The sequence below is a fragment of the Papaver somniferum genome, chromosome 11 (genome assembly GCF_003573695.1).
Source record: "Papaver somniferum cultivar HN1 chromosome 11, ASM357369v1, whole genome shotgun sequence".
Taxonomy (NCBI): Eukaryota; Viridiplantae; Streptophyta; class Magnoliopsida; order Ranunculales; family Papaveraceae; genus Papaver; species Papaver somniferum.
The window spans coordinates 46,752,880-46,767,983 of record NC_039368.1 but is presented as its reverse complement, the minus strand read 5'-3'; the positions used below and the strand labels follow the sequence as shown (position 1 = coordinate 46,767,983).

The following is a 15,104-nucleotide window of genomic DNA, read 5'->3' as shown; positions in this document are numbered from 1 at the left end:
GTTAACCCTTAGAAGGAAGCCAGTATCAGCATACATCTTTCACTGCCATAGCTCAACCAAATCACCACAGTTTCAGACCTCAGCTCCTATCTCTTCCATGAACATCATATCACCAACACAGGCCCATAACAACACACGTTCTACAGCTGAAAATTAGCTCAACAACTTGCAGTATCTCCTCCTAACCAAACCAGTCCAGTCTGCGAAAATCATCCCACCAGAAACCCTGTAAAACAGACCACCAGCACCATTGCAGCAGCAACCATTATAGACAAACTCAACTAGCATCAGATGAGCTTGAAGGCCTTTTCTCGAACGTGTTGTGTGCCTAAAATGGTAACTGCAATTCCTCATTCATTCACAACCCATAAACACACTCCATTCAATCCCCATTATCAACAACAACATCATTATCTTCCCTGGTTCAATTAGTCTTCAGAAATCATTCATAAACCCTTGAAATACACACACAAAAAATGGACAGCAACAGCCGCACTTCCACCTGAATTTCAGCTCAAAATCTCGCCTGAACCACACATCTGACCTTGTCATTCCTTCCATGTATTGACTGCTCTAAAGCCCCATCAACACAGTCCATCAGATACGGCAACCACAATCCAATTTCAGTTGGAATTTCAGGCCAAGATGTAACTCAAATCAACCCCAATCTCTGCCAATAACTACCTCAACAAACGTAACTCATTTCCTTCTCTTGGTTGGTTCCGAGTGAAGCTGCTGATCTCTGCTTAATACCCATCTCGATCTCTGGCAGGAAATTCTAGTTAAATTATCATTTGTTGTTTTTCTCCAAGGAATTTCTTCAAATACCTTCACTGTGTTCATGTTCTTTCTCTGCTTCGTTTACCATCTGCTGGCATAATTGAGAACTGTAAATTTGAATCAATTCTCTCGACCTAATTCTCTGGACCCTAATTTTCTTCTTCGATTTTATCATCAATTCATCACAAAATCTGAATCAACTTGAGTGATAACCAATATCCACTCTTCCTAATCGACCACAACTCATCGGGAATTCACGGTAGAGTGGAGAGGACGAAGAAAAGGAATTGAAGAAGAATTTTATAAAATATGGGTTTGAGAATAATTTTTTTCTAGAAAATGGGTGCGCGCTTTCAAATTTCTGGGCGTGGGTTTCACAGTAGGAAAGATCCAAAAAATGGGTCTCCCTGTAGTTTTCACTTTTAGCATTCAGAACCTACTCAAGATGTGCTCATCAATGACGTGGAATTCACTGAGTTTTTTCTCCCTGTATATAGAGTAAGAGTACAGAGCAAGCAAATCATCAAGGATGATCAACGGTGGTGATCTTTTGACTCACCTACTAAGAAACTTACTACTTGTGTTTAAACTTTTAAGTTGGATACAGCTATACCCCAGTCTCGCTCATATCATAGTCATTTATAGCTATCACATTCACACCATTTTTATCTTGAAAGTCCGAAACCACCCTTTGTGCTTTGACCACCCTTTGTGTTTATTTTTGTTGGAAATTTCGAACATTTAGTTATTTTGTTGGGGTTTTTGATATTTGATGATGACTGGTTTACTGGGTAAACCTGTTCGTGTTTGATGGTGGTATGAAGTGGACAGGATTGGTCATTTTGAGTAAGTTCAGATAAGATGTTTTGATACCTGATGTACAGGATTGGTCATCCTTCTTTTGGCTCTTTTGTAATTTGGGTATTAAAAGGACCAAACCAAGGGTACATTGGGTCCTTCTTCTATGGGCCCCTCCTATATCCAGTGAGTAAATAATACTGCAACAACAAAGACGTAATACTGTGTCTGTGAATCACTTCTTTCTTAATTTGCTAGTAAATAATACTAGCAAATTTTCCTTCTTAATATGGCAAAACCATACTGTGTCTGTGAATCACTTCTTTCTTAATATGGCAAAACCTCTCGTTAGCAGTTTAGGAGTTCAAAAACAAGCAATTTGGTAAAGGTTCGGAATAACCTTGATCCGACAATGGTGACTAAGATTAATAATGGGTTTATGAACAAATATTTCAAACGTATGTTTGTATAGCAACTAATACAATACATATCATATATTATTATAACCGTGGACTCAAGGAAGAAGCTGACACAATCAATATTAAATGGATTGAATCACCAGATCAAACTCTATCCAACCACAAGCCTATTAATCTCTCCCTCTAACAGGAGTCTGCTATCAGATTAGTTGTAGAAGACCTCCTGAACTTAAACAAGAAAGAAATACATACATGCTACAACTAGGCTTAAGGTAAGAAGACTTGAGCATGAACATGTACTGTACAGTTGATTTTTTTCATTAATGGCATAAATGAGAAGAAGCCATGTTAATAACCTAAGTGCATGGGTATTGATAGGTGAATGCTATCACCTTCTTTCTTTTAGTTGGTTGCCCACATAATTTCCAACCCATTAGCGATTCCCGTAGTTCTCATTTAGAGAATGAATTGCGTGGCGCACTCATCCTTTTCTTCTTTATTTTCTGTACAAATGGAAGTCACTCTGAAGAAATTTGTCTATAGCTTTTGCTTGTTTGAACACGTACAGTTCAATTGATTATCGTTGAGTGTCTGCAAAATTATACCAAAATTGTAAAGCGAAAGAAGTATTAAGTTGCTTGCAAGGGTTTATTTTGGTTTTTGAGTAACATGGAATTTACCTTAACTTGTGTTTGGAGATCCTTAATATACTCAACAGCTAAGTCTAACATGTCTGCAGTGTTGGTTTGCTGCCAAGCAAACAAAATATATAATTCTTAGTTTTCTATAAATATGAGAATAGAAAGTAGTCTGCCATAAGAGGTGAAATTATGGAATTTTACCTTGTCCATATTTGGCACGAGCTCTTGTAGTTTTCTCATTCGTTCACTTATCCGGGTTCTTCTTACCTGAACAAAAACATCCAACCCGATGAGAAACATTTCAACTCTGAGTTCATAATTACATTAGGAAGGACCGAAAAATAGAAAAGTATTGAGTAATTGCCAATTAAAATATAGCTAAGACTGAAATTCCTATCACCAGGACATAAACGAAGGAATTACCCTCTCTGCAATGCTTCTTGGGTGTGTGGCACAACCACGCTTAGCTCGAATCTTACAAGGTACAGAGTCTTGATATTGTAAAATGGCTGCCATTTCTGCTGAATTTTTTGGCAAACTAAAATGGTGGGTGAGGCCAGTGGTATGATTCCCGACTTCTCCACTCTGATTCAAGAATAAAAAGAAACATTATTCACAAAGCAAACAGAAAAGTAACTAATAAAAATGAAAAATGCAATCCATGGCTTTACCTGTGCTTCTGATGGATTCATCATTTTGTTATTAATATCTCTAGCTCTTTTAACACCACCAAAATTATCAAGTCCATCGTCCCAACAAGCAACTGGGAAACCAGGGATGAACCGATTATTACCATTACTCAGACTTCCTTCTTCGCCACTATTCCCACCTTCACTTTCAATTTCCGATATCTGAGACATTAGCCCTGATGAAGTAGGTGGTCTTGATGGGAAACTCATCTGACTTTTCAGCCTGCTATTCCCCGCAGTCCACATTCCCCTCATTACAGCGTAACCTGCTAATCGCTAAGTCTAAAATTTTCAGTAAATCGTCACCTAGACATCGCTATACTTAATAAATGCTTTCACTTCCCCTTTAATGGTGTGATTACAAAGATCATTTAATAGAAGACGAAATAATTATTGGTCAGGCTATTTAATTGATATTTCAGCAACTTGGTGATCTTAGTAAGTACTAGTAATATAGTTTAGTCCAAAAGAAGGATCTTTCCAAAAAAATCAGACTTCAATTCAAAAACGTTTTATTAAACTTTTCTAAATCATGCAGTCTTTAAAATATTGACAACTAAGTACTAATTAGGAATCACAGGAGAAGAACTGAAAAAGATTTCAACCCACCCACTTGATCAGATAAAAAATTGAAGTCAAGCAACTTGATCTATTCTTTAAACGGTAAAGAAAAAGCATGGATTTCCAAATAAACAAAAAATTTGCTATATCTAGAACTTCAAAGTTATCATCAATTTTCACCTGAAAAGATAAAACTTGATTGAAGTTGGAAACACTACTATGGAATCAAAATTCGTAGAGAATTATAAATCAACAGAGAAGAACAGTACCGTTTTCGACGTTCAAGTTTGCGAAAAGTCCAGCAGGAGAACTACTATGTCTGATGAGATTTGAAGTAGAATTAGTAGCACTACCCATCTTCAGAGGTGAAGAATTTTGATCTATGTTCACGGAATTAACACCTCTGTAAGGACTTTCAGTGGGATTTAATGAATTTTGCCTCTGCAGAGAATTTTGTTGGGGTTGTGAGGAAGGAATTGAAGGGTTTTGAAACATCATTTGAGAAGTAGGAGGAAACACATTATTTTCTTCAATAGTTTCTTCTTGTTCCATGAATTGAGGGGGGTTTCTGTTATTAGCAGCTGATTTTTCATTAATTTCTCTTAGATCAGAAGAATCATTACCAGCAATAGACATGAATCTAGCAAATATACTCTCTGCTTCTGAAGGACTTGAATGAGTTGGAGGGGGTATGAAATTATCACATCCTCCTTCATCTTCACCATTGATGAGTTTTTCAAGTAAAGAACTTGGAGCAGATCGATATCTCATTAACCCAGAATTAAATTGTTGTTGGTTTTGCTGATGATTTGGTTGACGGCGATGAAAAAGGTTTACATCCATGGAAGCTTCTCTGTTTCTCTGCAAATTATCTCCTCCTCCTCCTCCTTCTGATGAATTCTTAAAAGTTGAAGAAGATGGAAACAAAAGATTCATATCTTTAGCTGAAGTCTGTGAGCCACTATACATCACTAGTACTACTACTAAAACCTTCTCAGTTGATGTGAAACTAGTAGAAAGGATAAAGAAGAAAGATTAGGGATCTTCAACTTTAGCTTTTTTCAACCCAAATCGAATAAAATCTTATCAAAAAGCTTCATCAAAAGTAAAACAGAACAATTCTCTAGATCAAAGACAAAAACCCATTTTTAACAAAAACCCATAAAAACTATTTCTTCATTTCTAAGTTTTCCCAAAAAGAAGAAATTCTTCTATCCTCTCTCCTTTTTCTCCACCACCATTAAAACAGAGTTCAAATTCACTTGTTATCTTCTTAAAAAACAAGTTATATACCCAATCAATCAATCAAAACAACAATATCTTTGAGCCCCAAACGTTATCATCAGCTCTGTCTCTCCTAAAACTCAGCTTCAAAGAGATATAATTTTATCAGAAGAACAAAAACACCAATCTTTTCTCTTCCTTTCTGTTTGTCTCTACTCTCTTTTCTCTATTGTATTTTCTCTACAGAGCACCGAAATCAAGGAACAGTATTTTTTAGTGTATTAATTTATAAGAATAGAGAGAGAAAGTTGACGACTGCTGTATAAATCTGGTTGGTTATGGTGGATAGAAAAAAAGCCTACTCCGTGTGTGAAATCCAGCCAATCATCAATTGCACAAACACTACCAAGCTTTTATATAAATATCCTTTGTTTCATCTTCTTATTACTGTAATACCACTACTTTTGTCAATTATATGAAGAAGACGTCATAATTGATATGACCAAAATGACCTTGGAAATAACCTGTTAATTTCTGTGCTTGTATTTGGGCAATGTTATTTTTACCTATTTTGGGAATAAACAAAGGTTTTCTAGCTCCTGTCTTCTTAAACCGTGAACCGAAATGAAAAAGTGTAACACAACTTCACCGGAAGATTTGGGTTTTTGTTCCAGGCTTGATCGGGATATACCCAGATTAATTGGGGTATATCCAGATTAGATAAAATTTGGTCATTTTGAACTAAAACCAAGCTACTCCTTAATCATGTATTTTCTAGATGGCTAATATAGTCTTATTTAATTAACATTAAAAAAATCTGATTAGGTTAATTAGAGCACTTCCTGTAGAATGAACAAACCTGGAATGAACAAACACAGAAAATGGATGTTCAAACTAACAGGTTTGTTGGGTTGAACATCGAGTCGGAACAACCAGCGCACGTCTGTTGTGAAGACGCGCGATCGTGCCATTGACACTAGCACTCGAATGAATGTCGCCCCTTACATATTCTCTCTCCAAAACCTGATTAATATAATTATAGTTTATTATTTATTTTATTAGTTTAATAATCCGTAGGACCAAACTCTTATTAGTTTATATAAATAAAATGATTAGTGGGACCCAACTCTTTTTAGTTTATGTTAATAAAATCAATAGTGGAACCCTAAAATATCAGATTTGTTCATTTTGACTTGTTTCTCATAGTGGAGAATGCAGTTTGTTCATCCACGTGGCTCAACAAATTTTTATTTTTGTTTATTACCATAGGAACAACTCTTAATTCCATTTAGATTAATCAATTGAGTAGATTGAAACATAGGAATTTAAGTTATGAAAATTTTGTTTTCGATCAAACTTTTGTGGGAAGATTTTTGATGAAAAAAATTTGTTTTGAGATTATCTTTTGCAACGAAAATGAAGGCACACTAATCAAACACTTCTAAAAAGGGGATTGCAAAGTTGTTGTATGAAATTATACTCAAAATCAAAGAAGAAATCAACACTTTAAGTTATAAAATTATGAAAAGTCGGCAAGGTCGACGGATGGAGAATATGCCGACGGGTAGAAGCCGGCATGGTCCTTGGATGAAGAAAATGCGTACTAATTTACGCCAGCATGGTCTATGAATGAAGAACATGCCGACTATCCTGGGCCAGCAATCTTATTATCGACATATAAATATTTGTTACACTGCCGGCTATATTTTAGTCGGCATGTAAATATTTTGTTACCCTTCCGGCTATAAATTTGTCGGCAAGCAAATAACTTCAAGACAATGTTGTCTTATCAATCGCTACATTCTCATTCACTTCGATGTAGGAGTTGCCTTTCACTAAAGTAGGGAAGTGCACATATATCCAAACCTATGCAAACACAAAGTTTAGTAAAAATATTACATTACAAGCATTTTTCAAATATAGGTGATGATTGAGACAATAAAATTACGTGGAAGAGACATATATTTCCGTTGACTTGCGCAGTGAGTACCCTTGAAGCCTTTGTCAACTCATTGTTCAAGTAGGCGACCATCGCAGTACCCCAAGAATACCGATGCATCTCATTTAAGGGATCCAATAGTTGAACATAGTTGGCGTCGACCGAGCTTCCGGAACTGTCGGGGAAGATACATTTGCCCAGGACGTATAGCGAATAACCTGTTATTGTAGCATTGATTCGCACCAAGTCCACCTTTCCTTCCTCATCAAAGATTTTCTTGGTCCCAGATAATGTTCTCTTCAACTTACTGAGATTAAACTTCTTGGCTATATTACCTTCCTTCAGCTTAAGTACAACCTCCATCTGAACCCGATTCCAACCGAACAAAGCTCTGGTCAGTTGAAAGATCTTGGTCCAAGAAATTTTACTATCGAAGCCGTCACTGACTGCCTTTCCCTCAACCTAAATACCTAGAATTTGATGAGCATCATCGGGAGTTATCGCCATCTCACCGAATGGGAATAACATAGTATCAGTCTCTCTGTAGAACCTCTCACAAAATGCAGATACATTAACTCTATCATAGCCAATATCCGAACTCTCCACCGCAGGCCACAACCCGGATTTCTTGACAATCACTTTCACCTCCTCGCATTCCTCGTCAAGTGACCAAGTTTTAGTCACTGAATATGAAGTTTGGAGCCTCAAGAGATGGACGACATTCTTGTGATCCTAAATACCAAAAGCAAAAAATGAAAATAAATTCAAACATTTGAAGCAAATTTAAGATAGTACACTTAAATAAATAAATAAAAAAAGACGGATTGAGATTACATACGATGGTATTGTGGATTTCACATGCCCAGGAGTCTTTGTATCCAAAGAGAACATTTCCACCATCTGGTGGGGTTCCCCTTGGACGCTCACCTGCTTTCAGTTTAACCTTCAAGTGAATGGGAGGCATGCGAGAATTATATTTTTTAGTGATAACCCTCTTCAGTCTTCCCGTGGGGGCATTTGCAGCTTGGGTTTCTTCTCCACCTTCTTCTTTTTCTTGTTCCTCTTCCTGAACTTGTTCCTATTCAACAATTTCACCTTCTCTATCATTATCTCGATTACCATCATCATCATCATCACCATTACCTCCTTCAGCAGGTGCCTTGTCGTGATCACCATCATCACCATTGTTACCTCCACCACCATCATCATTGTTACCTCCACCATCTTCCAGAGTTCTTTTAACATCATCATCATCGTTACCACTTCCACCAGATGGCATTGATTGGTCTTCATCTTGGGTTCCATCTGATTCACTCGGTTCCGGAGGTTGTTGAAAATCATTCCGTAAAATGATCTTGATCGTTCCCGGCTTAACGAATGCCCCTCGATGTGTTGCAGTCAAGAGTTTGTCACCAACACGAGGAGGTTTTGAAGGAGGAGTAACCGCAAATGAAGGAGGAGTAACAGCTTTCTTCTTTTCCTTTTGGCCTCTGAACAAGAACAATTAAGAAAAAATACATGAGTCGGCATGGTCTACATATAAAACCACTCCGGCGAAAGAATGGTCAGAAAGGTCAATATAAAACTACATGCCGGCAAAGAAATAGCCGGAAGGGTCCTATTTAAATAACTTGTCGGCTTTTAACAAATATGAACACAGTAGATCATGGTTTTCAACTTCAATATTCGGCATGCTCTATAAATAAAACAATGCCGGTGAACATAGCGCCGGCATGGTTGTTTTTAATAACCATTCCGACTTTGTAATTTTTAGGCATCATGAGACAATAAAAAAATAAACTGCAGCCGGAAGGGTATTTGAGTTATAGCCCACCGACGCAAAAAAAAAAAAAAAAAAAACTGACGCCGGCAAGCTTATAGGTTGAAAAACCTGCCGACGCTGTAATAGCAGTTACATAAACTAATCAGCCGACATGATCTTCAACCTAAGAGATTTCCGGAAAACCCTAAACATGAAATGTCGGCAAGGTCGCGAAACAAATGCCTTGCCGGCAAAATAATTAAAAATTTAAAGATTGGATTTTTCTGACCTAATTTGACATGCAAACATGAAATTGAAGTACTAGAGTGAGTTTAAGTAGGCCCTTACTTTCTTAATCGCCCCATATCTTCTGTTTGAGTGGGTTCAATTTCTTCTTCTTCAAACGTTTTTTTCTTCACTTTCTTAGCAACCAAACTTGAAATTCCAGGGTTGCACTCATTAGGTTTTCGATTAACTTTTTTCATACGAGTACCCTTACGTCTTGGAGGATCCATTATTGAAGATTAATCGAAGTTTTCGAATCGACGATTTCGATGAATTAATCGACGAGTTTTGATGGTGGTGGTGGTGATGGAGCCGGTATGGTTGTGGAGGAGAAGAAGAAGAGAAGAAGGATTATGAAATGAAAATATTAAAACTGATTTAGAGTAATAGGTTTATAAAAGGTAAGGGTATTTTTGTAACTTACCCATTAGGACTCCCCTTAAAATCCTTCAAAAGAGTCCTTTTAAAATTATCGACTTTGTTTGACACCTCACTAAAAATTTTTTTTTGCCTCCAGAGCAAACGGCAGGATGCATGGAGCACCGATATTGTTACAGGGACACTGATATGGAGATTCGACAATTTTTAAAAACTAGATTTGTATCCTGCGGTACACCGGTGTTTGAGGGTGAAAACGGTTTCTGCTGGTTTTGGTAAATTCGAGTGTGTGGATGAGAAACGAGTCTAAACCCTAAACAATGTACTGCACGGGAGTACTTTTGATTCGAGAGATTAATCTGTACAATCCTGGCCTAAACCAAGAAATGGTCGTTCCAGGCTTGCTTCGGTCACAAAGTGAAGGAGAAGGGTTGGTCTTAGGGAGGGAAGCGAAGAAAGTGTTGAGATCAGAATCGTTGATCCTGAAGGTGTGGTTGCTTATGACTTGTATCATAAAGTAAAACTGGCTAGCAGAATGGAAAGCTACCAGGTGATTTCTGGATACTATGTTGTTCTCCGACCAAAACTTGTTGTCTGGTGGAAATAGGTGAAACCTATTTATACAAGTCATAATAAAACGTACCCTGGCCTCGTAGGAAGTGGAAAACGATTGAGTGGTGGAAGAGTGGAGTAACGTGTAACGTCAGGAATTATGCTTCCATAATGAAGGATCCGTTTACACCATTACTTCTTGCTATTACTAACCCCCCCACTTTATGACACTTTCTAGTAACGGGAGTATTGCACGCCGCACGCTGTAAACCTCCAGACCAATACCCTGATGAGTATACCCCAATTTGTGACATGTTTGATGTCTCGAGTGTTTTCGTGGAAAACATGTAGCACTTTGTTATGCGTGGCAAGTTAAAATCAAGAGGCTTGCCGTAGGAAAATAACATGTGATGCTATTAGGCTCGTCTTGGCTGGTCGCCTAAAATTTGCCACAAGTTTGTCAGTTCGGTGGCACACTTCGATGGATGAGATCACATCTCATGAGGAAGGGTAGCCGTCGATTATGGCTACCTTGTGTTGGCGCCTGATAATGGCACAGTGGTGTTTTGGTGTATGCCAGTGGCAGTGCGGCATGGCTGGCATGACTCGTGCATGCCAGTGGCACGGTGGTGCAAGTGGCGCCTGGCGTAGCCATGGCCACTAGATTTAGGCGGCTGGTCTCCCAAAACTTGCCACAAGCCTGCCAGCTTGGTGGAGAACTTGGATGGCTTAGATAGCATCTCATGAGGAAGGGTAGCCTTTGATTATGGCTACATTCTGTTGGCGCCTGATAGTGGCACAATGGCGCCTTTAGTGCATGCCAGCGGCATTGCAGCATGGCTGACATAGTTCGTGCATGCCAGTGGCACGGTGGAATGGCTGACATAGTTTGTGCATGCCAGCGGCACGATGGTGCAAGTGGCGCCTGACGTAGCCATGACCACTAGACTTAGGTGTTTGGTCGCCTAAAAGTTTCCACAAGTCTGTCAGTGCGGTGGCAAACTTGGATGGTTGAGATTGCATCTCATGAGGAAGGGTAACCATTGATTATGGCTACCTTCTGTTGGCGCAAGATAGTGGCACAATGGCGCCTTTAGTGTATGCCAGCGGCATTGCGACATGACTGGCATAGTTCGTGCATGCCAGTGGCACGGTGGAATGGCTGTCATAATTTGTGTATGCCAGCTACATGATGGTGCAAGTGGCGCCTGCGTAGCCATGACCACTGAAATTTTGGCACGTTGGTGTTAGACTCAAACGTGGTGTGGCAACATCAGTTTCAATGGCCACATTGATCCCCATGTTCTGTGGAACATTGTTTAGCTCGGTTGGCGCAATAACTTTTCCTAAATTAGGGTTTGGCATGTCGGAAACCTAATTAGCATATATGGCATGTTGCGGGCCCGAGGTGGCATAGTTTTGTGCCACGATTAGAATTTAGGGTTTCTTCCACCGCCACTAGAGCATGGATGCGCCTAGGGTTTAGGCTATCCAAATTGAAGTCCGTTGTGAAGCTGGTCACGCATGGAGAGTGGGTTGGCAAGTTTTGGCATGCTGTCGCGGTAAGTGGCGTGTTTGGCATGTCGTTTAGCATGTGCGCCTGACATGCTTGTTTTGGCATGTTTGGCATGCCGTTAGCAAGTTGGCACGGTTTTGGAAAGCCAACTTAGTATGGCTACCTCTTGACACAATTTCCACCTCTTTGTGGCAGGTTTAGAGCAACCTGATTGGTCACTGAAAGTAGGCGGCCGGCCAAGCACGGGCGCGGCTACCTTTTTGGTGCGCGTGGCAGGTTTAATGCGACCCGATTAGTCAATGAAGGAATAAGGGCTGGTTGAGTAGCATGGGGAGTGGCCAAGCGGCGCTGGTTAGCCTATGGCGTGTCCATGCTCCCTTTTATTGCTGCTCCTACCCCGCGGCTCCGTTATTCTTTGTATTCTGATTTTGGGTAGGACCCTGCTCCTACTAATCCACAGAGGATTAATTGCTTAGTTGTTTAAGCATAGTCTCGACTGACGGGGTCTGATATACTGCGCAGGGCGCAAAAACCCTAACTTTGTAAATTAGTCAGGTTCATGATTTTTGTGAGTTATCACAAAATTGATTGAATTCTATGTGTTGGCACAAAATTCTTTATTTACAGAGTGCAGTGCGCTTTCTAACCGAGTATTTTGTGCAAGGGCCTTAACTTTGGTACTTGGAGATTCGTGAGACTCTGCAGCGACTGAACACAAATCCGTCATGCCATACCGATATTAAGGGTTTTGTCGGGGAACATAGCACAAGAAAGGTACTCAGTGAGTCTTATATTAATAAGTAATATAGGCAAGGCGCCGAAATTTACAAAGCATCTGAGTTGTTGCTACATGCGCCAGTCTGGATAAATTTCATGTAAATATATTGAACGACTCAATAAATATGCCAGTGAAGAGGTTGACACTCATGGCTCTGCTTCCTTACAGAGTGACGTCACATCATATGCAAGGTTTTATGATTTTAAACCTAAGCTAACAACCACCATTAATATTAAGTCCACTGCTTAGCCCGTGACAGTGGCATTGTTGCGGGGTAAGCATGACATGGTGACAGACAAGGATAAAATCAAAACGGCAAGTCATGAAGAGATTGTCAGGAAAATTTGGCTAACCTTTGTCAGAAGGCATGAAAAATCTGTGATCCTTGCATTGGCGGCTTTGCATAACTTTGGCTCGGCCATAGGATGTTGGTGTCAGCGCAACAACTTTGGTTACTGATCGGCAGAGATGACACTGTAACTTGGCTCGTGGAACGGGCAAGGGTTGTCTAGGTCACGGAATGTGCGGAGATGGCGCTTGACTTGGAATGTTGAAGATGGCGCTGCTTTGAACGGCGGAGATGGTACTTCAATCTTGACCGTGCGGAGATGGCGCTGTTGACCTTGGAATGGCGCTGCTTACTTGGAATGGTGGATGACGCTTCTTTGGCTGGGACGTGGAACGATAGAGATGGCTGCTGACTTGTACGTGGATTGTTGGCGTGGGAGTGGTTTGTTCGCGTCGGGCGTGGCACTGGCTGGGATGCGGACCGTTGGTCCCGACTTGGGCGCGGACTGTTGGCGCCATGGAGCGTTGTCAGCATGGTCCCGGTTGCCTCTTTCCGTGTATAGCCTAAACAAGAAACCTTCCTTCACTCGAACTCCAAAAGTGCTATGCCTATAAAAGGCGTGACGTATCCTCTTTATCTCGTATTATTGGCTTTGTTTCCACGTCTTGGTGCTAGCGGCAGAGCAGTAGCAATAAAGCAGGCGAGCATATTTTAGGTACATATCCCAGTGTTTCTTCTTTTGCTTGCTCTTCTGTATTGGTGTAAACCCTAGCCATAGGTATATCTTCCATAAATTTGTAGAAATATTTCAGTATGAATGATTCCTCTTTTCCAGTAGCACCGCAGTAATTTTAGCCACCACATTAGTAACGACGAAAACAATTATTATGCAAAGTAGGCATGCACGGACGGGTGGCTGCCATTAATTCCTTTCCCATGAAAACCTATCTTTAGGGTTTCCTTTTATTTTGTGGTCGTGAGCAAAATTTCTGCGGTGGGATGCACTCTTCCTTTTGGCTAAGAGCATGCTTCCTGCTGCAGGACAAGGTTTTGGCTAGGGCCGTGTTTTCCGCGTCAAAATATGACTTGTTGAAGCAAGCATCAGTCCCCAATCCTTTGGTTGTGCGTGCTCTTCTTGGCTACGCGTGTTATGACTTGTGGTTAAACAAAGTTTCCCGTAAAAAACTTGTCGTGGATTTTTTATTTTATTTTTATGATCATTGCACTCGATTCTGACGAAGCCTTCATACACGGTTTTCTCAAAGTAGTGACTTTTCTCCGTTTTTGATCCGTTGTAGTTACTTTGAAAGTGAGAGAAGAAAGTTTCGTTAGGATGTCAACTGAAAACAGTCCCGCCGCCATGTTGAAAAACTTTGGTAACTCCAAGCCAAACACGGATGATGAATTCTTTACAACGTCTTCCACATCTAAGAGAACCCATCCCAAATTTGTGGTGATCCTCCTGACCGGTTCGAAAAACGAAGGAGACGTCCAGTCAGTTCGGCCAGGGAATGTAATGCGGTTTCGCCTTTAGAAGAAAGAGTATCCTGCTTCTCCTATTGACTTCAAAATCTTTCAGAGTCCATTGGGCTCTTTTGATAAATGGATGCAATTCATGATAAGTCAAGACTGTGTAAGGGCCAATCTGACCAGGGTGCAAATGATCAATACTGTCACGGCTTCTGCAACGTTCCAAATCAGGAAACACATCGCAGGTTTGATCACTTTTATCTCCAGATAGTGTCCGGATACTCACACGGCCATATTTAGGTGGGATGAAATGACCATTTCTTTAGAGAGTGTATCCATCTTTATGAACCTTCCAATAACAGGGAGCCTTGACATCACCTTTTCTGACGATGAAGAAAAAATGCGCGCCATTCTCGTCACGGAGTCAAAAGGATTCGTTCGGAAGGATTACGAGACGAAGTGCTTCTATAACTTGTGGGTGTCTGAATGGTTCCTGGATGAATCAGAGTCGGATCAGGTGAATAGTACGCTCCATGTTGTGGCATTCTTGGCTCTGTAGCTAACCAGAGATATTTTTGATGATGGCTCTGGCAAGAAGGAGATAAGACGGAGATCATTAAATTTGCTATCAAATTGGCGAAAGGTGTTGTTCTCCCCATTGGTGGCTTGTTTCTTGGATCTTTGTACACCCATCTGGATCACCTGGTTGCAGACATGTACGCCTCTAATGGTTATATGAAATTAGACTCATATGTCCACGTCGCCTTTCTCCAAACGTAGTTGTGAGAGCATTTCAAAAATTATGCTCCCAACCCATTGGCTTCATTTCCGGATTCTGATTGCGGTTCCAGGATACTTCGCTGGTTGAACAGACGTACAAAACCTGGATCAAAACTCATTGATTTCCTCGACAATGTATATGCAGTTGACTTTTGTCCCTGTGCTCCAGTCCATGCGTCCATAGTTCAGCCGAACACTTTTGCCTCCATCCCGAACATGACTTTGCTTTCGTCTGAAAAGAAT

At 40.3% G+C, this 15,104-nt stretch overlaps 1 protein-coding gene across 1 annotated transcript; it reads right to left on the bottom strand.

Annotated features, from left to right (window-relative positions):
- Window positions 1–2,014: 2,014 nt before the first annotated feature.
- Window positions 2,015–5,432, bottom strand: LOC113322090 (transcription factor bHLH130-like). Its single transcript, XM_026570111.1, has 6 exons — window positions 4,158–5,432; window positions 3,310–3,593; window positions 3,062–3,223; window positions 2,840–2,905; window positions 2,678–2,746; window positions 2,015–2,588 (listed from the first exon to the last, which is right to left on the bottom strand). Exons 1-6 carry the CDS (start codon window positions 4,855–4,857, stop codon window positions 2,535–2,537), a joined length of 1,335 nt encoding a protein of 444 aa, XP_026425896.1. The 5' UTR covers window positions 4,858–5,432; the 3' UTR covers window positions 2,015–2,534.
- Window positions 5,433–15,104: the final 9,672 nt, after the last annotated feature.

Excerpts from the sequence above, each read along its gene's own strand:
- LOC113322090 (XM_026570111.1), bottom strand. The coding sequence starts at position 4,857 with ATGTATAGTGGCTCACAGACTTCAGCTAAAGATATGAATCTTTTGTTT. Across the intron at positions 3,224-3,309 it reads TGAATCCATCAGAAGCACAG|AGTGGAGAAGTCGGGAATCA; the intron begins GTAAAGCCATGG and ends TTCTTGAATCAG. Across the intron at positions 2,589-2,677 it reads ATCTCCAAACACAAGTTAAG|ACACTCAACGATAATCAATT; the intron begins GTAAATTCCATG and ends ATAATTTTGCAG.